General features: G+C 35.9%; 1 protein-coding gene across 3 annotated transcripts in view; it reads left to right on the top strand.

Moving 5' to 3' along the window:
* Positions 1 to 22011, top strand: part of Ctdspl2 (CTD small phosphatase like 2) — a 50461-nt gene extending 28450 nt beyond the window's left edge. For 2 of the 3 annotated variants that reach the window (XM_050133822.1, XM_050133815.1), the window contains exons 8-13: positions 2022 to 2108; positions 12174 to 12236; positions 12335 to 12414; positions 15172 to 15298; positions 17089 to 17184; positions 19926 to 22011. In XM_050133822.1, the coding sequence (XP_049989779.1) occupies positions 2022 to 2108; positions 12174 to 12236; positions 12335 to 12414; positions 15172 to 15298; positions 17089 to 17184; positions 19926 to 19991 (519 nt within the window). In that variant the 3' untranslated portion in view covers positions 19992 to 22011. Of the gene's footprint in view, positions 1 to 2021; positions 2109 to 12173; positions 12237 to 12334; positions 12415 to 14704; positions 15145 to 15171; positions 15299 to 17088; positions 17185 to 19925 lie in introns of those variants that run through there. The other variant, XM_050133831.1, reaches the window with a different exon arrangement.
* Positions 22012 to 24388: the final 2377 nt, after the last annotated feature.

The raw sequence follows: 24388 nt of genomic DNA, 5'->3' as shown, positions 1-24388 counted from the left end.
AATTACCAATCAACCTTTTTTTCTCAATGTGATTTAAAAATTTCTAGTTTGCGTACTTGGTATAGAATATAACTTTATGTACTTTGTAGCCTGAACTATGGAAGAGGCTGAGACATAAGAGTAGCAGGTCTGGGCTGGAGAGATGGCACAGCGGTTAAGAGCACTGGCTATTCTTCCAGAGGTCCTGAGTTCAAATCCCAAAAACCACATGGTGGCTTACAACTACCCATAATGAGATCTGGTGCCCTCTCTGGCCTGCAGGCACACATCCAGGCAGAACACTATATACATAATAAATAAATCTTTTTTTAATATATAAAGTTTATCAAGACTTCTATCTGGGAAAAAAAATCTACATTTCTGAGTGTCTTAATACCTTTTGGGTACCAGAAAAAGTTTGAATTGAATATCTCATTTTTACCAACCCGTTTCCGGGGTGGGGGGGTGAATTTTTATTTTTATTTTTTTACATTTACCACCTACTTACAGTTTTATGTTCTTATCAAAAAATGTATTTAATGTGCTGGAAAGCAATTTATTGCTTAACTTGTTCCTGGTATCCCATAATTAGAAGTGTTATTTAATTCTCAGTAAACTTATCTTGATGTAAAGCCAGTTCTTTTACTTTTGTTTGGTTTTTGTTTTTTATTTATTTATTTATTTATTTTAGTTTTTTTGAGACAGGATTTCTCTGTGTAGCCCTTGTCCTTGAACTATCTCTGTCACCATGCTGGCCTGCAATTCAGAGATCTATCTGCTCTTGCCTCTTGAGTTCTGAGATGAAAGGCTTGTGCCAACACTGCCTGGCTATTTTAGTTGAGCTTAACTAAGCTTGTTGAAAAATTTGAGGGTGGTTATTAGCAGTACATTTTATTTTTGAGATATCCTAAGCCATCCTTGAACTTATATAGCCAAGGGTGAGCTTGGATTCCTGATTTTCTGCTTCCATCTCCCAAGTGTTGAGGATAATAGGCAGTGCCCCTTATCTGATTATATAGCCCTGGGGATCTAATCGAACGGAGGCTTTGGTGCGTGGGAAGAAACACTCTTCCAAGTCAGTTGTATTCCCAGTCCTTTTTAACATTCAGGTTTTAAGACATGTATTAACTTAGATATTTTTCTTGAGCAGCTCTCTTATTTTCAATAAGAAATCAGGATTTGATATCCTAAGTTTTCATTAGCTGTCTAATCAAGGTAGATGAAATATACTCAGATACTATGACATCAAATCCTAAATTAATAATCTTATAAAAGTTTGAAGATGTTTTATATGAGAAAATACAAATAATTAGATTCTAGACTTGCATGAGCTAATTCAATAAAATATAGTTAGTATAAACAGATGGTGATGGCACATGCTTCTGTAATGTCAGCACTCAAGAGGTGATACAAGAGGAGGAGATCATGAATTTGAAGATAGCCTAGACTATATAGTGAGACTTTTAAAAACTAAATGGTGGGCTGGAGAGATGGCTCAGCAATTAAGAGCACTGACTACTCTTTCAGAGGTCCTGAGTTCAATTCCCAGCAACTACATGGTGGCCCATAACCATTCATAATAGAATCTGGTGCCTTCTGGCTTGCAGGGACACATGCAGTCAGAACACTGTATACATAATAAATAAATAAGTCTTTTTAAAAAAAAAAAAACACAAAAAACTAAATGATTATTTTCTAAGGAAGTTAAAGTACAAAAGGAGTAACAAATGGTCTTTAACAAAAAGTTGAGCTGCAGAGCTCAGAGCAAAGGTTTTCAAACTTGAATATGCTGCAGAGGTGCCTGAGAAGTTTATCACAGCCACTAAGTCTGTAACTCATAAGGAATAGAGTTCCCAAGGATCGTGGTGCTGTTTATGCTCTAAAATCTAGACCTGAGAATCAACTATAGGAGTAGTCCTGTCCTAATATGCTGTGTCACATGATGCGACATATAAATTCCACCTGTGAAGGGTGATCGTGACCACATAACTGTCCTTTGAAGTTTCTTTTAATGTTTTGTTTTACTCTGTGTTTGTTTTAAGGATGAAACACTAGTGCACTGTAGTCTGAATGAGCTAGAAGATGCAGCACTTACTTTTCCAGTCCTTTTCCAAGATGTCATTTATCAGGTAATTAAGACTTTTTAAACTATTAGGTAACATTCCGAGCCAAGACAAAATTTTTATGATGTTCAGCATTCTTTTTGTAGATTATTAATAGTTTTCATCTATATTTTAATAGTGATTAACACAAAATAGCATAATGCTAGAGAGTTATATGAACAACATTAATTTGTAACCAAAAAATTCTAACTTTGCTAACTTGTGATCTCTACTAGTTTCATACTCTTTGCCAGCAGGTGGAGGCAAGGAACACTGACACAGATCCCCAGGAAGAACTTGCCAGGTTAATACCTGGGGGTTTTGCCTTTATTTTCCCCCCTAAATCCAATTAATACAAAGAATGTTCATTCCTTGTTGGTCATTTTTACTTACTAAAGTAATGTTATCTGTAAATTACAGTTCAGTGTACCTAATTTATAATCACAGAATTCAAGGACTCCTGTAGTTGCTACTTTTATATATAAAGAATTTAGGTACCTGCATTTCTCTCATCTTTGTTGATGGACAGGTTAGAGTGCAAAATATAAATACTGTTAAGATTTTACTGTGGATTATCTGTGTTGGCCATATTTTTGTTAAAATTTCCTGTCACAGGACTGGCTTAATTAATCAATGAATATATTTGGAAAATTGCAAAATTCTTTTGTGTGTTTGCATTTGCATTAGTGTGATCTTTATATATATACCAGCTGCTGAAAGATTGGAAAAGGTCAAATGTGTCAAGAGGAAGCCAAGCCACCTTGGGTTTTATAAAGTTGTAGGCATTTGTATGTTTTGTATGTACTGTTGATGGGCACGTGCGAATGCTTATAGTTTTTGATAGATTTTAGTTGTTGTCTGGCAGGAGTCATAAGATTTCAGAGTTAAGGGGCTGGAGAAAGGCTCAGAGGTTAAGAGCACTGCCTGCTCTTCCAGAGGTCCTGAGTTCAATTCCCAGCAACCACATGGTGGCTCACAGCCATCTGTAATGGGGTCTGGTGCCTTCTTCTGGCCTGCAGGCATATACACAGACAGAATATTGTATACATAATAAATAAATTAAAAAAAAAAGATTTCAGAGTTAAGTAGAAGTAGTTTCGAGCTACTTTGCCAAACGCTTTTATGTAGTATAGTCATGAGTAGTGAGGATTTATTTTACTAGTGATATTTGGTCTAATTTAATCTAGATGGGTATTATAATATCTGAGTAGTATATTCATTTCCTTTTAAAGTAATCTGATATTACTCCTGATACATTATTAGGGCAAGAGGAAAACATACTTAAATTTTTTTATTTTGGATTATTACTTCGTTTAAGGTGGTTTTTGTTTCGTTTTTGTTTTTGTTCCTGAATGAACTATTCCCTACCAGACAGATTGCTCGTGATTAGCCCCGTTAAGGGATTGGAGTCTTAAAGGCCAACATACGTAATATAGCAATAACTTGGTGTTCTGTTTGAGTGCAGTAGCCTTGTTTGTTGTTCTTTGTGGCTTGGTATTTTGTAGCTATTTATTTTGAACGACTTTGAAAACTGGTTTTAGGCCTTTGGATTTCAGAAGTAAAACTTGATAATTCTTAAATTTCCTGATTTGAAATTTATTTCTTACAAATGGCTTCTGGGGGTTTTGTGGGAAGTTTTTTTTTTTTTTTTTTTTTTTTGGGTTTTTTTTTTTTTTTTTTTTTTTTTTTGAGTAGTGAAATAAATGTGAGAAGTAGATTCCATTTGGCTCCTTTCAGTACGGGTATATATAGAAATTTTTCTTACTGCTTCTACCATTTCTGCCTTTTCTTTTTAAAAGTTATTTTCCTGTGGATCTGGATAATTGTCTTTGTTTGAATAAAAGGCTTATAACTGTATGTGTTAAGTAATACTTAGAAAAGCTATGCAATATATTATGCTTACCTTTATAGAATTCTGAAACCTTTTCCACATATATTTTGAGTCACACTTTCTGAAACTGAGTGAAGTGACCCAGCCATCTAAATAGCAGTGGGCAGGAAGTTTGAGTTTTAGAAGCTGTAGAAATGATTGCATTTTTAGTATTATGATTTATTTACTTTATGAAGGACATATTTAATTCCCCTCTACTAAATTTTTTAAGATATCCATAGTTAATATTGGGTACATTTCCTTGGATTTCTGGTTTTAACGTAGCTTTTTAAAAATGGAGTCTTTGGCTTAGGGCTCCCCCCAGTTTTTTTCAGACCAGCAAGCTCCCTTTAAACAGGGAATGATGTCTTTTAAACTTTCAGTGGTGTTGTCTCCATCTACTGGCAAAGAAGAATATACACAAGGGTCTGGGATGAGCTAAGAGATTTTGGAGAAACCACATTATTAGGTAAGATGTAACTTACATATCTAACCACTGTAATGTAATATGGCCCACATAAAGGTGGAAACCCATAAATACTGTATATACTCTTATTTTAAAATAACTTACTGGGGTGAAATTTACATAGCACATCCATGACATTTACTTGTACTTCTTAAATATATCTATTCCATAGTACCCCCCTCGTGTGTGTATGTATGTGTATGTGTGAATTGCGTGCACGCATTTTTTTTCTCTCTCGCTCTCTGTGTGTTTAAAAATTAGCTTCTTGCTCTGAATAAAGGTGAGATAAAGTATCCACTTGGGATTTATTTTAGGTTTGTGTTCAGTTTGTAATGTCATCTATATCTAATTTCAATTCTACTTTTTTCTACTTTAAAACAGTTTAAAGTGTAAATTATGTTAAATATGCTTTAAAAATTATCAAAGCCGGGAAGTGGTGGCGCACTCCTTTAATCCCAGCACTTGGGGAGGCAGAGGCAGGTGGGTCTCTGTGAGTTCAAGGCCAGCCTGGTTTACAGAGCAAGTTTTATGACAACCAGGGCTACACAAAGAAACCCTGTCTTAAAAAACAAAACAAAACAAAAAAAATCTAAATCAGGAGTTTTAGGTTTTACAGCTCTTGCTGCAAGCACTTTTTCTGCTTTTCCAACATGAAAGAACCATCTATCAAAAAGAGTTGGCCAGAAGTGGTGGCAGGCGCCCATAATCCCGCACACTATAATTCCAGTACACGGGAGGCTGTGGCAGGAGGAAGATCATTGATTTGAGACCAGCCTGGGCTATATAGTTCCTCGCCATAATGTGACCCTGTCTCAAAAAATAGCCAAAAATATGGTTGTCTTCCGGTAGAACGAAATATTTTAAAAAGTAAGTAGTAGGTTGTATTTGGCTAACAGTCCTTAATTTGCTGGCCTAATAATTTTGGGAGCATATACTTAAATTTGAGTAGAAGTGAGTAACCAAATATTAATCAGAATTCTTACTTTTATATAGAAAATTTAAATTCATGGTGATCTGGTAATAGGCTTTTTTAAGATTGAGGGAAGTTTCGGGTAACTATTAAGATTGCTATACTTTATGACATATACTCTCCTTATTTTGGTAAATAGGAATAAGTTCAGATACTACCAGCCTTTGGAATTTTCAGGCAGATAAATCATTCAAGTCTGAATTTAGTATTTACCTAAATTCCATTTCTTAGGGGGGAGGGAAACAAAAGATTCATCTGAAATTAAAGCTGACACATTACTCCTGATCCTAGATATAGTGGGCAGACTTGTTTGTGTATATGGAAAATATGAAAGAATGGACTTGAAAGTGAGGGTATTAGACTCACAAAAGGTACAGATTGTTTGAATTGCTGTACTTTTTTAATACATATCTTCTTAAGAATTGTCGCCGTAGTGATTAAGGAAGGATATATTCATAAAATGGTACAGATGCATTTCATTTGGAAAGAGGTGCATGATCACTCCCACTGCACGTTTAAACTTGTAGTCAGTTTAATATGACACATTGTCAGGAAATCCATCTCGTGGTGTTACTCAGTTAAGAGGTCTCCACTGTATTTAGTTTCTGTTCCTGCAGATCCACCAATTCAAGACTCTAGGTCATCTCACTCCCTCTTCCATCCAGAAGATGACTGCTATCCACAAGCAGAACTGAATCAAAAGACATTTTTCACTTAGCTCTTGAGCTGAAACACCTCCTCAATGACCTTCCTCTGTCTCCATCAAGAACTGGAGCTCAGTTTTTTGAAGATGTAATAGAGCTACTCAGCCCAAATGTGGCTGATTGAAGACAAAGAAGATACCTCATATGTCTCACCACAGTGCATCAAACGCAACTGTGTTGTCCATCTCCTCATTCTGTACAGTAAGGCAGGGGCATCTGATTTTTTTGACTGTATTCACCATTAAGACTTTAGCCAGTCAGTGGCTTTCTGAGGATCAGTAAAATCAACAAACTTTGGGTCAGCTGTCCAGAAATCAGACTATGGTAAGCACTCAAGGAGCTAGGATGCTGTAGGGAGCTACTTGTAAAAGATGCTTTCTTTCATTGGTTGAGGTTGCTTTTATGGAGAGAGTGGTGGGGAAGAAAGGCCAGTGAAGAGCTGGTTAGCAAAACAGCCTCTTCCTACTTTATTTTCTTGAAAATCATAGAGCTCAGGGCATTTTCCATATCATTAGAAGTGTCAATGGCTTTTAGCTCTTCCTAGAAAACCAGCTTTATTTTCACTTCATGAAGAAAAATATATTTAAGTGAAAAATTCTGTTGTCAATACCTGATTATATTTTCTTTTGCAAATTCTGACTTTATAATTAAAGAGGCATTTTGTTGCTGAGTTTTATAAACTTTCTTTTGTTGTACATAAACATGTGTGGTTGTATATAATTATGCCTTGTATATAGTATTTGGGGTTAAGAATATTTAGTACTGATGTCACTTTTAGATAGGAGAGAAGAGTATTTGGATAACTTACCTGAAAAATAATACTTTAGAATAGTTGTAAAGTAACTTTCCCATCTTTCTTAGTATGTAAGCATGGGTACTATGTTTTCGTTATAATTATTGATTTTTAGATTAGAAATTATATAAATTAAACTTACAGTTTTCTCTTTATCAAAAATTAGAAAATATATTTCATGGGAATTGTTAAGGTATCTCAAATTAGGAATAAATCACTTAGAAAAGCAAATTATACAGCCAGAGGGGTGATGCATGTATGTCATCACAGCTTAGAAGAGTTTGAGGCTTGCTTGGGCTATATATGGGGAGGGGTAGATGGACTTTACACATGAAAGTTCTTATTTAACAGCTGAAAGTATTTTAAATATAGAAGAGATGAGAGTTGATTACAGCGTGAACTAAATTGGAGGGTTCATTATCTTTAGAATGATGTTTGAGAGTGGTTTTTATTTCATTTTATTTTTGAGATATGGTCTCAGTATGTATAGCCCAGGTGGGCCTAGAACTCACAATCTTTCAACTTCCTGATTGCTCACTAGAATGATTTCTTATTGCTGTTGTTATTATTGTTGTTGTTACTGCTACTACTACAGACAAAGTCTTTCTTTGAGGCGCCGACTGGCCTGGAACTCACTCTAGACCATATGGCCTTAATAGCACAAAAATCTGCCTGCTTTGCAAAGGCGTGGGCCACCATGTTGGCTTATGCTAAAATGGTTTTTAAAGGCAACATTTTGCTACTTAAATGGCTACTTTCTTTTTGCCCTTGAAGTAATTATAGTTTCTCTTAATAGATGTCATTTAAAGTACTTAAATACTTAAATTTATGTGTAAATATATCGGTATTTTTTCCCATCATAAACATTATTCTTCATTGAATACTTAATAATATACATGAATACATTAAACTTCAGTTTATCCTGTTTGGACTCTAAGCCCCTTTTCAGATTGAATTCTATTTGATAGTTAAGGAAAATTTTGGTTCTGGTGTTTGAGTTCTTCCGTGTTCATTCCCAGATTGATTCCCCACCTCTTACTGGAACTAGTTGAGGCAAATGATTACTAAATTAACCTCTAGGTTATAAAGTGGGGACCTCCATGGCTCTTACTTGAGCAGCCTTTCTGTGTTTTCATGCTAATGCTAAGAAAATATTGGTGGAGTCAGTAATGTTTTTCTTTTAAGAGACTAGTTGGTAGCTGTAAGGCTTTCTCTTTAGGATTGTGGTTGCTCAGTTCTACCCCATAATACGGGGCACTGGTGACTTTTAAATAAAGAACTAGGTAATAGTGTTTACCAGTTTTTGTCACCTTACATTCACTGGGTACGATACTAAACGCTTACCTGTATTGTTTACCCTTTATAACATTGGGATCCATTTTATAGATGAAGAAATGAAGTTGTGCCAAAAGGTTGGAAATTGGCAGAGCCGCTTTGTATACCAGTATGTCTATTCATTATAAGATCTTCTGCCCCCTAATAATTTAACATTTAGTTAATTCTTCAAAAACTCCAGCATCAGGCTGGAGAGATGGCTCAGTGGTTAAGAGCGCCGTCTGCTCTTCCAGAGGTCCTGAGTTCAATTCCCAGCAACCACATGGTGGCTCCAAACCATCTGTAATGAGATCTGGCGCCCTCCTCTGGCGTTTGGGTATACATGGAGGCAGAAAGTTGTATACATAATAAATAAATATATAAAAAAAAAAGAAAAGAATCTATTAAAAAAAAAAAAAACCTCCAGCATCATTTGTTTTCTGCTTTCAGCTACCCAAGTGCTAAGATCACATTATTGACATGACTTGCACTCGTCTCTGCTTATTAAATAATTAGTGCTCACAGGTATCTTTTTGTTTAAAGGAATACCTAGTGTATTTTCTCTCTGGTATATACTTGCATTTGTTTATTTATTTATTATTTATTGTGGCTCAGACTGGTATTAAACTCAATGAAATCCTTCTGCTTCAGCCTCTGGAGTAATGGGGCTAAAAGCATATATCTCTAATGAGTTACTGACTATATGTTTCTTTCAATGCTAACCCAGGGCCCTACTAAGCCAAGCATACATGTAAACCTTGATCTATACTTCTACCGTATAAACTTACTATTTTTTTAAATTATAGACATGTATATCAATAAGTTCAAAGGATATATCAAAGATTTTTTTTTTCAAGACTGGGTTTCTCTGAGTAACGCTAAGTGCCCTGAAACTTACTCTGTAGACCAGGCTGGCCTCAAACTCAGAGAGATTGTTTTGCTTCTACCTCTTGAGTGCTGGGATTAAAGGTGTGTGCCACCATTATATGAAAAATAAAACACAAAAAACCCTTGTTTTTAATGTTAATCTGGGCTTGGAAATCATGTAAAATATTTCTCCTAAAAAAGTTGACTAGTAATTTTCTCACAATTTGAAATTGCTGTAGGTAGGATTTTGCTTTGTTTCTCTGTCTTATTGTTAAAATAACATGAAATTTTGATAATTAATAGAAATGTTAAATTTGTGTTTGACCAGACTTAAATTCAGTGTTTATAATCAATTTATAAGTAGTCTTCTATGTAATTGTGGTTCTATTGTGCTTTGTTAGTACCATGAACATCAGTTTTCATTGACAGGCTACCAAAGAGGACACAGAAAATAAACTATTACCCATTGTCAAGTAGTGTTATTATATTGTTAATGTGGTGTACTGGGTTCTTATTGTGTATCTGTGTGTCTGTGTATATATATGTGTATGTATTTATATACGTATATATAATTTTTCTTTATAAATTTAAATTTTAGTTAAGCCAGTTCTTCATAGATTCTAATTTTTTGTTTTGTTTTGTTTTTTGAAACTGGGTCTCACTATATAGCCTTGGCTGTCTTATAACTTACACTAGACTAGGCTGGCCTCACATTCAGAGATCTGTCTGCCTCTGCCTCCCAAGTGCTGGGATTAAAGGCATACGCCGCCACCACCCAACAAAATATAATGTTTCTGATTTTTAAAAATTTGGTAAAATGTACTTATTCACAATACCCACTTCTGAGTGATTGTCAGTCTTGCCAGATAGTAATAATTTATTGCTATCATTAAGCATTATTTTTAAATTTAACTTATTTTCCAAAATATATTTAGTTTATTGAAAACAGACTTAATCTAAATAGCATTGCTGTGGGTCTAGAAGAACATTTTAGCTAGAGTGAAATCAGTCTTTTAGTCTTTAAGAGTTTACACAATTAAGAGTTGCGTTTGTTAGGCATGGCTACAAACGCCTGGAATGCCAGTGTTGGGAAGGCTGGGTAGGAAGGATCACCACAGTACCCAGGTCATCCTGGCTACATAGGAAGTTCCAGACTAGTCTGGGCTGCAGACTAAGACCCTGTCTCAACAAAACAAAACAAAAAGTTGTGAGTTTTTATTTAGGAGGATAGTTGGTAGGAAATGATGGGTGGGTGCTTCAGAATAGAATCCTGTATGAGGCTGAAGTTTGGAGAAGGAAAATGGAGCTAATTGTTACTTGTAAGCTTAAGTTTGGAAGGATTTAGAGGCATGGCTGTGTCTGTCTTTGTGATCTAATACAATTAAATAATGTTAGTGTCAGGAGCTAAATTTTTGGAGCCAATGAGATGGCTCAAAAGGAAAAGACTTGCCACTTGAGTTTGGTTCCTAGGCCCTACATGGGGAAAGAAGAAAATGGATTTTCAAATAGTTGTCCTCTGACTGATGTCATGTACACACCACAGCACACCTTGCCCCCGGTAGATGGACCTAGTGAACAAAGAAAGACCACATTATACATGCCTTAATTCTTTCTTTTAGAACAAAACTTAGGACTTGCTGATTCATATATATTCCTGTTCATGTTTAATAGATTTCTGAGTCATAAACCCTGTTGGGCATGTACTTCATCTCTACTATTTTTCTTTATGGTTGTGTGCATTTGTATCACATGGCGCAGCTCTCTAGTCTTATTCCAGACCTAACCACTATTTTTTTTTCACCATTAGCTACTGTGTTATCTGTGTCTTTGAATCTTTTTGTGATACCTTTCTGATTAAACAGTGAATCTGTTCTGCAGATAGACACCTTGACAGACAGCTCTTCTTAACCCTTGTGTTCGCAGGATGGAAGCACTAGCATTGGACTCTTCTGTCCTTAGTGCTACCTTTCATTTTGAAACCATGTCAAATTATAGGTTGTGTGTTAAATTTAAACATTCCTAGACCTGGCCTTTTTGTCACAGGAACATTTTTATGTAGATGGCAAAATTGAACACTAAGCGTGCATTAGATGTGTTGTCACCACAGGCTTGTTACAAAGTCACAATCTGTCTAACTCAGTCTATTTATGACATATGAAATCAGTAGTCATCTTTCAGTGGATGGAGTACAAAACTTTTCTAAAATTTAGTCACCAAGTGAACATAAGAAGAGGAGTGAACGGTCTTTTGTAAGTAGCTTCAGTGGTTATTTATGGCTTATATTTGTGTGTTTTTTCTGATAGTCGCAGCATATTAAAAGAGCAGTAACACTAGGAAAGAAGCTGAACTTAGAGATAAGAATATATAGCTGGGTGTTGCACGCTTTTTTTAAATCCCAGCACTCCCGAGACAGATCTGAGTTCAAAGCCAGCCTCGTCTACAAAGTGAGTTCCAGGACAGCCAGAACGACACAGAAACCCTGTCTCAACCCAACTCAGTATATATATAATTTTTATATATGTGTGTGTGTAAAATCTTGAGAAGTAAACTTTGAGAACTACTGACTTTGTATACTTACAAACTTGGTTGTTATGTCTGAAACATTAAATGTCAAGGATAAGTTTGATTTCTTTAGAAAAGGGGGAGTTATTGAAACTCGCCAATCCAGATACCACCTTCTTGACTATTACTTGTCTTAATATAAAAATTCAATAGGTATTTTTAACAGGTACTTTTTTAGAAGACATTCTGAGTAATTGAAGGTCCATTGAGACAGGTCACTTAGAGCTGGACTCACAGCCTACAGCATAATTGGATGGATGCTACCTGCTTGGAAGATGGAACTGATTGGTGGATCACAATCTATAATGAGGGAAATCTATTTTTAGTTGAAATGCTTTTTGAAATTACATTCCAGTGAAATACAGTTGTATTTGCTATTAAAAATGAAACAATGATTACTGTCTCTAAAAGTCATCTTAAGGGCTTCTGGTACATGGAATATATTTGGTTTGAGTGATACTTAGTAAATATTTCTGTTACTTTAAAATAGGAACTTTTAAATTATATTATGTTTATTTGCTGAAAACTATCTTTGCATTTCTTCAGGTTTATGTGAGATTAAGACCATTCTTCAGGGAATTCCTTGAACGAATGTCTCAGATGTATGAGGTAAATGTGCTTAAACTAATTCCTTATGTATTTTTATTCAATATAGTACCCATATTTAGATCATGTATAATGATTACTTCTTTTCCCTGAATTTGTAGATCATTCTTTTTACTGCTTCTAAGAAGGTGTATGCAGACAAGTTACTGAACATACTAGACCCTAAAAAGCAACTGGTCAGGTAAATTTAATTAAGAAATCGTAGAAATGTCTGTCACACTTATCCATGCAATTACCTTGACTTTATTTAATTTTAATGGCCATTTTCAGTTGGCTGATAGCTAGAGATTATTGTGTTGAATAGTAAATGAGTCTTTTAAGTCTCACAAACAACTCTTTAAGAGTTTCTAATTATGTGGCTTCAGACAGACATTCCTTAAAGGGTCCCAAAGTCAGATATATTTCCTATTATATTTATATCTTCATTTCTTTGGGAATTTGGGTGAGGCGGGTGGTGGATATTTTCACTATGAGCTTGTTTTACTTTCGTGTCTCTGAGATAATGTTTGTTATATTGCCTCTGTAATGGCATTTAGGAATATAGTAGAAAGGATGCTTTAAGACTAGATTTGCCTCCCTCTCTCCTGAGAAAATGTTACATGCATCTATCTGGAAATTAAAACTGGATTGATCATGCAGTTTATCCTAAACTGGACTCTGTTTCTTGTGTTTGTCATTAACGAGCAAATGAAGTGTATTCCTGGGTAGCAGGGCTGCCTTGGGCGATTTGAAAATCAGTCCTTTATTTCTGTCAGCTGAAGACACTTTAGTCAAGACTGTAGTACACTTGCTCCATCGTCTGAGGCGCAGGAGTAAGTCTGACTTAGTGATAAAAAAAAAAAAAATAGAGAAAGGATGTAAGAAGCTCATAGCAGCTATTTAGCTGGATATTGTATTGAGCATTATCTCCCATACTTTAGTTATAAATCTTAAACCTAGTTTACTATTGATGATACTTTATTCCCATGTGTTGTGGCATAAGACTTTAACTCCAGAGCTTGTGAAATAGAGATAGGCAGATCTCTGTGTTTCATGCCAGCGTGAGCTATACAGTGAGATGCTGTCTCAACAAACTCAAAAGAACTTTTATTGAATGGTTACAATTAAACTGTGATCTTTAATTTTTAATTGAAAGGATCAAATAAATTACAGAGATAAGATATGGTATTTCCTATTCACAAATGTATACTGTAATATATGCTCACTGTACCTAACTTTAATAAAAGTATATAAATTTAGATTCTGCTTTGATGACTATTCATGTTAAAAGATTTTTTTAATTTATTTATTTATTATGTATACAACATTCCTTCCATGTATGCCTGCACGCCAGAAGAGGGCACCAGATTTCATCATAGATGGCTGTGAGCCACCATGTGGTTGCTGGGAATTGAACTCAGGACCTCTGGGAAGAGTAGTCCTTGCTCTGAACCTCTGAGCCATCTCTCCAACCCAAGATTTCCTTTCAGTATCTTTAGTATGGTAGCAACAGTTGTAAGCAGCATGGTCCTGGCTCTTGTGCAGTTTCATTTCCTGGAGAGGAGCCATGCTGTTACATTGTATTGTAAAATCTACACGCTTGGAAATGCTTGTTTGTTCTACCATATTGGATTTTTAAAGAGGGAAAAAAAATGTGGCTGATTGGAAATTTTTGAAGTGCTTTAGAGAATTATTTCTTAGTAGCTGGGTAACTAAAGCTCCCTAATCGTCATTGCCACTAGCACTGGTTTTTAAGATGAGTTTGTGTGTGCTTTTTACATGTTGGAATTGAACTGGAACAGAGTGTATGGGTAGAAAACGCTTTCTTCTTTTTCTTTTTCTTTTTTCTTTTTCTTTTTCTTTTTTTTTTTTTTCTTCCAAGACAGGGTTGCTCTGTGTAGCCCTGGCTGCCCTGGGCTCACAGAGATGCAGCTGCATCTGTATATGCACCACCACTATGCCCAGCTGAAAATATACTCCTTTCTTGAAATTATAAAACAAAAAGTACAGGCATGAATAGTATATTGCTCATGAACATTTGTTAAGGGTTAAGCAGCAAGACAAACTCAGTTGTTAAGGCATATAGTACAAACGTATTTCAAGCTGAAAAACCTGTTTCAGTTATTAGTAATATTTAGAAAACAGTATCTTGATAATAAATTCAGATTTCATAATTACTATAGTATATAAGAATTACACATCTTTTAATAGCTTTTAAAATGGCAGAATTTTCTATTTAGTTTGTAAGATTATTAGTTTACATTTGATTTTTTTTCAATCCCTGTTCTTTGAATCAGTATTACACACACATACACACACACACACACACACACACACACACAGAAATAAGAGTGTTTGGGAAAGTTGAAATGATGGAATGTTTTGGCCTCAGCATCTTTTCTCAAAAAACTATTAGGAAAACTTAAAAAAAAAATATTTTAACTCCAATACAAAAACATACCTTCTTATATTTTCTATTCTGGCATGTACAGGGATAGGGAGGCTGTGTGGTCTACTGGTTAGAGCAAAGGACTGGGAGCCAGGAGGATCCTGGTTTCCAACTAACCACAGACTTACTGTGACCTTGGGCAAGTCACTTGTGCCTCAGTCAACCATCTGGAAAATTGGTTAAAAAGCAGGACCTCGATGACAACCAAATGCTGCATCTGAGCTGAGCTTTCTTGGGTAATTAAATTACAAAAACAACTTCAAAGCTTTAATTTCCTTTTTATTTTATGACATAGTATAAACCAGAGTTGTTTAAACCATTGTAATATTTGGTGTTTTTTTTTTTTTAAAAAGGTCTCAATAATTGCTAAGAATTTTTGTATTGAAACTATACTACAACTTAGGCCAATGTTTGTAGTTGAATTTGCTTCCTGAAAGAAAGAATACTTAGAAATCTTGTGGCATATGAATTTCAGTGCATGTTTTAAAATCTCTTTTTATTTTTGTTTAGGCATCGGCTTTTCCGAGAACATTGTGTTTGTGTACAAGGAAACTATATAAAAGATTTAAATATCCTTGGAAGAGATCTTTCCAAAACTATAATAATTGACAACTCACCACAAGCCTTTGCCTATCAGGTAGGGAGAAGATTCCTATAGAAACCCAATTGAAAAAATTACAAAGAAGACAATTGCTGCCAAGAAATTATGATAGAAAAAAAAAAAACAGTAATTTTTGTTTACTATGTAATCTTTTAGGATTAGAAAGGCCAAATAGATAAGTACTTGTGGAAATTTGTTTTCTACCTGAAGTACAACATAAATTAAGAGAGATCTAAGTAGTAAATCTGCAGATAAAATGAGGGGTCAGGACACCATTTAGTAGCATTTCTATTTGTTTGTTTGTTTTGTTCAGGGTAGGTTTTCCCTGTGTGACAGCCATAGCTTTTCTGGAACTAGCTCTTGTAGTCTTGTAGATCAGGCCGCCACCACCTGCCCCTTGATATTTTTTTAAAATTATAAACATGTTTGAAAACTAAAATTAGCAATATTCTAGTCTATTGACTTAAATAATTTGAAGTGTTTTGGCTAGATTTTTGTGTGTTTTGCTAATATTACCTTTTGGTTTTTCAAGACAGGGTTTCTCTGTAGCTTTGGAGCCTGTCCTGGAACTAGCTTTTGTAGACCAGGCTGGACTCGAACTCACAGAGATCCGCCTGCCTCTGCCTCCCAAGTGCTGGGATTAAAGGGGTGCGCCACCACTGCCCGGCCTGTTTATTTCTATAGCTCTGTTCTATCACTTGAATTATTGGAAGACATTTTGTTTTATCTTTTAAGTCAGTCTCTCTCTCTCTCTCTCTCTCTCTCTCTCTCTCTCTCTCTCTCTCTCTCTCAACATATGTATATGTAGCCCATGCCAACCTTGAACTCAGAGATCAGCATTCTTTTACCTCCCAAATGGTGGAATTAAAGGCCCTATCCTTGCCCCAGAGTTTACTTTGCTAAAATCAGTGGTTTTCCTACCTTGTATTTGTACTTTTACTTGTACTCAGGCGTTGATAGCAGGAAAATGGTTGGTCTGGGGTGGGAGGATTGATTGTTTAAGCACAGGTCTTAAAGGCCTGCCTGGGCCTCAGAGTGACAGGGTTTGTCAGTGTAATAGCCCTGACTGTCCTGGAACTTGCTCTGTAGAGCAAGCTGGCCTCGAATTTAGAGAATTCCACCTGCCTCTGCCTCCCAAGTGCTGGGATTAAAGGTGTATGCTGCCACCACCCAGTTCAAGACCCCTTCTCTCTCTTCTTTTCTTTTTTTGGGGGTTGGGTTTTTCAAGACAGTGTTTCTCTGTATCTTTAGATCCTGTCCTGAAACTCACTCGTTGACCAGGCTGGCCTCAAGCTAACTGAGATCAGCCTGCTTCTGCTTCCCAAGTACTGGAATTAAAGGCGTGCGCCACCACCACCCAGCTCAAGACCCCTTCTTAAAAGAATAGAACAGTGACTATAGAGTGTTTCAAAAAGAAAAGGAGAGACCAAAAAAGGAAAGAAAGGAAAGAAGGAATTAAAAAACCAGTGAATAGGAAGGGCATGGTCCTTGTGTAAACGTACTTACATATGCTTTCTGAGAGTGTTTAGGTTGGTAGTTTCTCTTTACTCCACAATGACTAGCGTTGTGCTGGTGACTTTCTAGAATGAATATTGTAGAATAGCCTAGTGAGCTCTTTATTATTTCCCTTTTGCACTCACCGAGGAAATCAGGAACACTGAACAGTCAGTTAAACTCTCTTGCATTAGTGAGCTGCCAGTGAAATCTAATAATATTTTTTTCCAGAGAAACTTTTATGTCCATAGTTATATAACTCTGTTTTTTTAAGTTTTTCAAAGCAGGCTAATGTAGTTAAAGAGAACTTAATTCCATATTTATTGTTTTAGCTTTCTAATGGGATTCCTATAGAAAGCTGGTTTATGGATAAAAATGACAATGAGCTCCTAAAATTGATTCCATTTCTGGAGAAGCTTGTAGAAATGGTAAGTATGTTATCTACTTGATTTTTATTGCTGCTGCTGTTGTTGTTAGTTGAACTATATTGAACAAGTCTCTCTGTGTGTATTGGATTTTAAAGTTAACTGTGTACCAACTTGGAAGACTAAAGAGGGAGAATCATCAGATTGGGGGCAGTCTAGGTTACATATATAGAGAAATCCTCCCTAAAAAATAACAGCAACAAACAATAAAGTTAACTGGTAGAAGATTGTGGCAAGGGGCTGGAGAAATGGCTCTGTGGTTAAGAGCTTTGCCTGCTCTTCCAAAGGTCCTGAGTTCAATTCCCAGCAACCACATGTGCTCACAACCATCTGTAATGAGATTTGGTGCCCTCTTCTGGCCTGCAGGGATATATGCAGGCAGAACACTGAATACATAATAAATAAATAAATCTTTTTTAAAAAAAAAAGATGGGGGGCTGGAGAGATGGCTCAGTGGTTAAGAGCACTGATTGTTCTTCCAGAGGTCCTGAGTTCAATTCCCAGCAACCACATAATGGCCCACAACTGCCTGTAAAGAGGTCTGGTGCCCTCTTCTGGCCTGCTGATAGATTCAATATTCTGCACATAGACAGAATATTGTATACATAATAAATAAATAAATCTTAAAAAAAAATAAAAATAAAAAAAGAAGATTGTGGCAAAAGTTGAAAAAAAAACTAATAGGTTTTTTTTTAATAAAACTTAATATGCAGTAGAAATTGACTAGGCTCATTCTTTTATTGAAACAAAAGTTTTCTGAGTGTTGTGGTACATATGAATGACCAGTTGATCCCAGCACTAAGGATCGCAGAGGCAGGAGGATCAGGAATTAAAAGTGATTGATTCTTGAATGGTAAGCTTGAGGTCAGCCTGGGACTAAACGGAACTCTTGTCTTAAAAAAAATTTCTACAGTTTGTTTCTGTTTGCATATTGAAAAGATAAAGTTTTCAGTACTCATAGTCCTCTGTTATGAAATGTACAAAAATAAGCAGAAAGTAGGAGGACTTGCGGGGGGGGGGGGGGCTCTTGTTGGCAACACGAGAGTGAGCTTGGCCTTGCACTGTGATGCGCAGACACACTGTGATCAGTTATCCTCAGGGAGTCTAACCTTTTACAAACTTCCCCTAGCTTTTGCTTGGAGTTAGAAGTAAGCAGGAGTGTGAGAGCTAAAAACAGCTCAGAATTTTCCTGACATGGAAGAGTTCAGCCATGTGTGTGGTGGTGAGACAAAAAGATGGCCTGGGAGAGTAGTTCTGGTGAGCAAATGATTTGGGATCCTCACTGGTAGTTCTGATAGGAGGCAGAGATTTGTAATCAGCTGGAACTGCCAGGATTCTGCCTCAGGCAGGATACGAAGCCTTCCATGATGCAGCTGGTCCAGTGGCCAGTAAAATGGACCAAAGAAATAGGTCAAGGTGGTTTTTTTGTTGTTTGAGACAGGGTCCCAGAGACTTGACTGGCCTGGAACTTACTATGTGTATCAGGCTGGCCTCCAGCTCTTAGAGATTTGCCTGCCTCTTGAGTGCTACTATGCCCAACAAATCACAGTGTCTACAGCAAGGCTTTCCTTCTCAGTGATTCCTCAGGAAAATTAACAGAGAAGCCAGAAGCACTGGAGAGAACAAGGACTCAGAAAAGGCTCCCTTCTCCTTGGGCTTTATAAGAGAAATCCTGGGCTGGAGGCCGGGATGCTCAAAGAATAAATAATATTCCTCCCCTGGGCAAAGATAGAGGGCTTAAAACAAATTTAGTGATTAATTTAGCCTCATTTCAGGTTCTAAACCCTGGTCCTTACTGCCCACCATTGTTTTCCATGAACAGTTTCGAATTCTGTTAGAAATTATTAAAAAAAAATAAGGCCTACCAGTTTTTAAAAATTTATATACTGAGTGCTTGACTTTACTTTTTATAGTTTCCTCTTTTGTTTACATGTGTTCTGTAATGATGCATTTTACCGTCATAATTCACATTTAGTAGTAATGCTTTGTCACTCAACCTTTTTTCTAGGAATTATTTTCTTATTTATGAGTTAATCAATTGTAGAAAGTAGAATTTAGTGATATAAACCTTTTACTTATCTATTGGTTTAGCTTCTTAATGTTTTTTAACAAAATGACAAGAAAGAAAAAAGCTTAAGTCTAAATGTAATTTTGAACTTATTTTATGCTGTAGTCTAATACAGTCACCCCTCCATAACCCTTCTAGATTGAATCCAGGATCCCCCATAATAACAATATCCATATGTGTTCAAGTCCCTTAGAGAGTTGTGTGTGGTGTTTGTGTACAACCTTCACATACCTCCAAAATCCTTAAAATTATCTTCAGAGTTCTTAGTAATATCTAGTATGTAAATGCTAAGTTAAATGGTTTGCACTCTATTGTTTAGAGATTAATGACAAAGAAAAGTCTGCCAGTACAGATGTGAATCTATAGATTGTTTATAGAAACTGACTGTATTTGTCAAGCAAAATAATGTGTCATTAGCCGGGCGGTGGTGGCGCACGCCTTTAATCCCAGCACTTGGGAGGCAGAGGCAGGCGGATCTCTGTGAGTTCGAGACCAGCCTGGTCTACAGAGCTAGTTCCAGGACAGGCTCCAAAACCACAGAGAAACCCTGTCTCGAAAAAAAAAAAAAAAAGTGTCATTAAGTAAAGAAGTAGTCCACTTCCTCTGTAATGAGTGTTATATAGGACCATACCTTAGAAATATGTGGCTTTTCAAAAATAATCTTTTCTCCACACAGAATGAAGATGTCCGGCCTCACATCAGAGACAGATTTCGCTTGCATGATTTGCTGCCCCCAGATTAAGTTCAGAGACTTGTCAGATCACTGAGGGGGGAGAGAGAATGCAGGACCCTTTGGACTAAGACAAAAACATTGCCATTACTGTTGAAATTTTGCATTTTTGTACCCCGTCTTGCTTTTCTTATCTTTGGTGCCCAATAATAATCAAGGGTTACAGAAAGAGACTATCTATCTCAGATTGAACACACACAGTGGGTAGGCAAAACAGAAGCGTCTGTAGAGCTAGTACAACTCCAGTGAAACTTTCTATGTACAGGACATCTGCAGTTTATAAAGAATTCTGTTTTCTGCCACCAGCAGTCTGACCTGTAGTACACAGGATTTTATGATAATAACAGGGGTGAAAGTGGACTTTCATTTTCCCTCTGTTTGGTGCTCTCAGTGGGTTTGTAGCCACTTTTCTGTTACTTTACTATTCTCATTTCAACAGGAATGGCCAGTAAAAGTTGTTTTATTTTTCCTGTTCAGGTTTATAACCTTTTTACACTTCTGACCTGTATTAGATTAGACTCTCATGATGCATTCCTTTTAGTTGAGGCGCTTCAGTTTTCTGGAAATAGTCAATTTTTAGTTTTTGGGTATGTATATATATATATATATATATATATACATATATATATACACACACACACATTTGAATGGCCGTTTTCCTGCTTTGTCTGCCTGCATATTGTATATTTGTTTAAAAATATTCTCTTTTAGTCCATGTAAGTTTCATTTTAAAAAAACATGCATTTATATTTTGTTCTGTAATATTCTACTGTAGGTAAAATCTTCAAAAATCAAGAGACTGGGTAGGTAAGAATATATGAATGACTAATATTCAAGCGATTTGAACCATTGTGATGACATGTATTCCAGATGGTAATATCTTGTAATGGCACACATGGAATGGATAAAGGTATACCTCAGACTTCACTGTGCACATCATTGAGGAGAATGAGTTCAGTCTCCTGTCGGGGCTTGATTCAGTTACTGCTGCCTTTGGTTTTCTCCAGGAATGAAGTATTCAGCACAGTGACTCAGTATTTGCTTTGCATGGGCTGGTGGTCCGTCTGTTACACTCTCGGTTACAATCAGTTTAAAACTCTGTAACAGGCTTGGTACCTAACAGTAGCTATGCATACCCGTGGCTCAGTACACTCCCAGCCACCCGTGCAGTTAGTCTGCTCACAGCTGTTTTCTGTGCTGTGTGGGAATAGTCGTCACGCCTTGGTTCTCTAATGCAGCTACCACAAGAGGTTGATATTTTTATAGTGGCGTGTAATCTCCTTTTCAGGGGCTTTTTATGGAAGGTAGAATTTGTAAGAGTTAGTATGCTTTGCCTCTCAACTGCATTGACATGCCGCAGGCTCAGACTGTTTTTGTGTAAAGGATGTCAAAGAACGGCACTTTTTCTAAAGAGAAGTTTGATATTTTGTATGCTTGTTAAGAAAGTACAGTATTGGAAATTAAAGGTGGACAACTGATAATTGAGGAGTATGTCAGTTAATTTTTTATGTATATTACCTGTTTACTTGTACAACTTCTTGTACAAATTACATGCAGCTTCATTTTCAAATGAATCCTTAAAATAAGGAAATCTTTTTAGGAAAACATTTAATTTTTGTATTTTTGATTTTAAAGGCATGAGTTGTCAGTTTTCAGTGTATTAATGAAGATTTTAACTTTTCATCAGGTTGAGTGTTTTCTTATTATTATCTGTTATGTATGTAGTTAGCATATTGTGTCACTGAACTGTTTAAAAATCTAGCATGTAGAGCAAGCCTGTTTTGTGGAAAATCCTTATTCATTAAAAAAAATAATCATGGCAGATTTTCTGCAAAAAAAAAAAGCAAAAGCATTTGCAATTCAGAATACTGATTTTTTTATTTTAAAAAAAGGTATTTTGCTTGCAGGAACAATACTACAGATTCATTTTAATGAGAATCTTTTAAATGTATTTATCTTTAGGGCACCTGGGCATCTTTATGCTGTTTGTCTTATGTCTTTCTTGAAATAAAATGTACATACGTTACCTTTACATATGCTCTTGCTCAAAATTGTGAACCTAGTTAATTTCTTCCTGACCCTCACCATTTTTATGCTTCTTTAGCAAACCCCGAACCTACACAAGATCTGAATTTTTGACATGCATAATTGTTGAAAGCTTTCCTGACTAAGTGAATACAGTCTCAAAGCCCTTCCCACAACTTTAAGGGGAAATGTAAACACTTAAACACCATTATGCCTCTGGGCACTTTGATAATAAAAGCAGACCCGATTGAGGAGGGTTCCTTTAAAGTCAGCTAATAGATGACTCAAGAATGACAGAGAAAACCCATTGTGGGAAAGTTTATATGACCAAATAAATGGACATTATTTTTCCATTACTTTATTTGGGTAATTCTAAAGTTATTGATACAAAGTTTAAAACAAATTACAAATAATTTAGCCAGCTATTTCCCTTCTCAGTAGATTATCTTCCAGTCATATCTTTCCTTTGTTGGTAGCTGTAGAACACTTCCATTTAGTTACTCGGAGGTGTGTTGTTTTTTAATTGAGACACACCCAACTGTCAGTGCACACAACAAACATGCCTGTAGTAAATGTAGGGGCAGTGGATCCATGAGGCATAGCAAGCTACCTGTGTACACATTACAACTCTTAAGGACCTATTAAAATTGTGCTATTTCCAGTTCTGAATGTTTGACTTTAAGACATTCTTTTAAATATTTGTATCATTGTTAGAGGATGTTTTAATTGGTTGTATTTTTTAATCCCATGTAATATATGTAGTCCTGACCAGATTTACTACCATTTTTCTGGGTCCTAAAAGAGAATCGATGACAATTCGTAACCAGAAATTGTTTTATATTTGCTAGTATGTATATTTATTTATCCAATGGCTTTATTTGTTTCCCAAAACTGTGTTGGGACTTGTTGAAAGCATTGTGTGACTTCTATAAATGGCTATTTTCTTGTAACTGTCAGTGATATGGATGTGTACATTGTTTTATATATATATACATATATATATATTTCTGGGGGTAATTTTTTTTTTAGGGTTGACAATGTTTTTTTGTTTTTTAAGTTACCTTTTGCCAATGACTTTCTGCTAGCTTTTGCTTCATTCAGCCTTCTAATGGAGTTCATTCTTATTCTGTTGTCAACTTGGCTGTAAGAGAGACTTCATCTCATCAGTGAAGAAGGTGTTTCATTATTCCTACAAGTCTTACAGCAAGCACAGATTCTTCATAAGGATCGGATCTCTTCCACGTCTGTGTCAGTCACATAAAGGACACTGAAGCCTTCGTTTCCTTGTACTGATATGATGGTGTTATACACTACATCACTAGCTAGTTAAGGTTTTGTGACCTGACCTCTTTGTCTTCCTAGGTATTTATTTGTTACCTCTTTAAATCTTGTATGTCTAAATTAACTTAGAATAGTTACCCACCGAATAACTATGCCAAGAACTAGGAAAGAATGTTTATTTTATTTCCCCTTATAGGGGAAGAGTGGACTGGGAACAAAAATGTAAGGCCAATAAATAGGCCTTAGGTTGTCATTCATTCACTTTCTTATTCCTCTCATGGGCTGTATTTGAATTTTTTTTTCTTCAGTGCTAATGTATTTGATTATACCATTGCTTTTCATGTCTTCCCTTGAGTTGAAAACCTGCTAGGAATTTGTATGAAATACCTTAAAAAGTTTTCAGAGTTAAAACTCAGTTCCTTATATTCAAATCCTACTTAAATTATTGAAATCCAGGTCACATACATTTTCACAAAATGTTTCTCTGTTATCTTGAATTGAGATTTCATTGTAAATCAATTTAGTCAACAAACATGTTTTGAGATCTTTTTTAAAAAGAATTAAGGAAATGAGAGCAAGTTTATTCTAGTTTATGGTTTAATATTATTGTTTTAAGATACATAGTGATTCTCAAACCAGCATGTTCATCAGAATTACTCTGAGGAGCTTTTTGAACTGCAAACTCCTGAAGCCTGCCCTTGGGAAGCCTTCTCATTGTGTCAGGAGCACGGCTGGGAACAGTTCCCTTTTTAAGGTTCTCCTAATGATTTAAATACACAACTTTGGTGTGTCCCTGTTCTAAATAGTGTGGTTTGAGAATAGGCTACAAAAGTTCACCAGTCATCTTTCTGTGGTAGGTTTTTTTTTCCTTTTCCTTTTTTTTTCTTCTTTTCAAGTCCTGGGACCAGATTTCACAGAACTTATTCAAGATCCGAGGAGGAATAATGAAGATTGAGGCTACTGCTCATTATTATTTTTGTCGTTCATACTTTCTAAAGAATTTGCATTTATAGAGCTCTGAATAGCTGATCATTTACGTAGCTGAAGGACATGTCCCTGAATGAGACCATTATATATAGTAACTAAAATATTTCACTATTTTT

Source organism: Alexandromys fortis, unplaced genomic scaffold (assembly GCF_014885135.2).
Source record: "Alexandromys fortis isolate MF-2015 unplaced genomic scaffold, M_Fortis_MF-2015_v1.1 scaffold_6, whole genome shotgun sequence".
NCBI lineage: Eukaryota > Metazoa > Chordata > Mammalia > Rodentia > Cricetidae > Alexandromys > Alexandromys fortis.
Note: the sequence above shows the minus strand (reverse complement) of the source record. Positions and strands in the feature narration are given on the sequence as shown.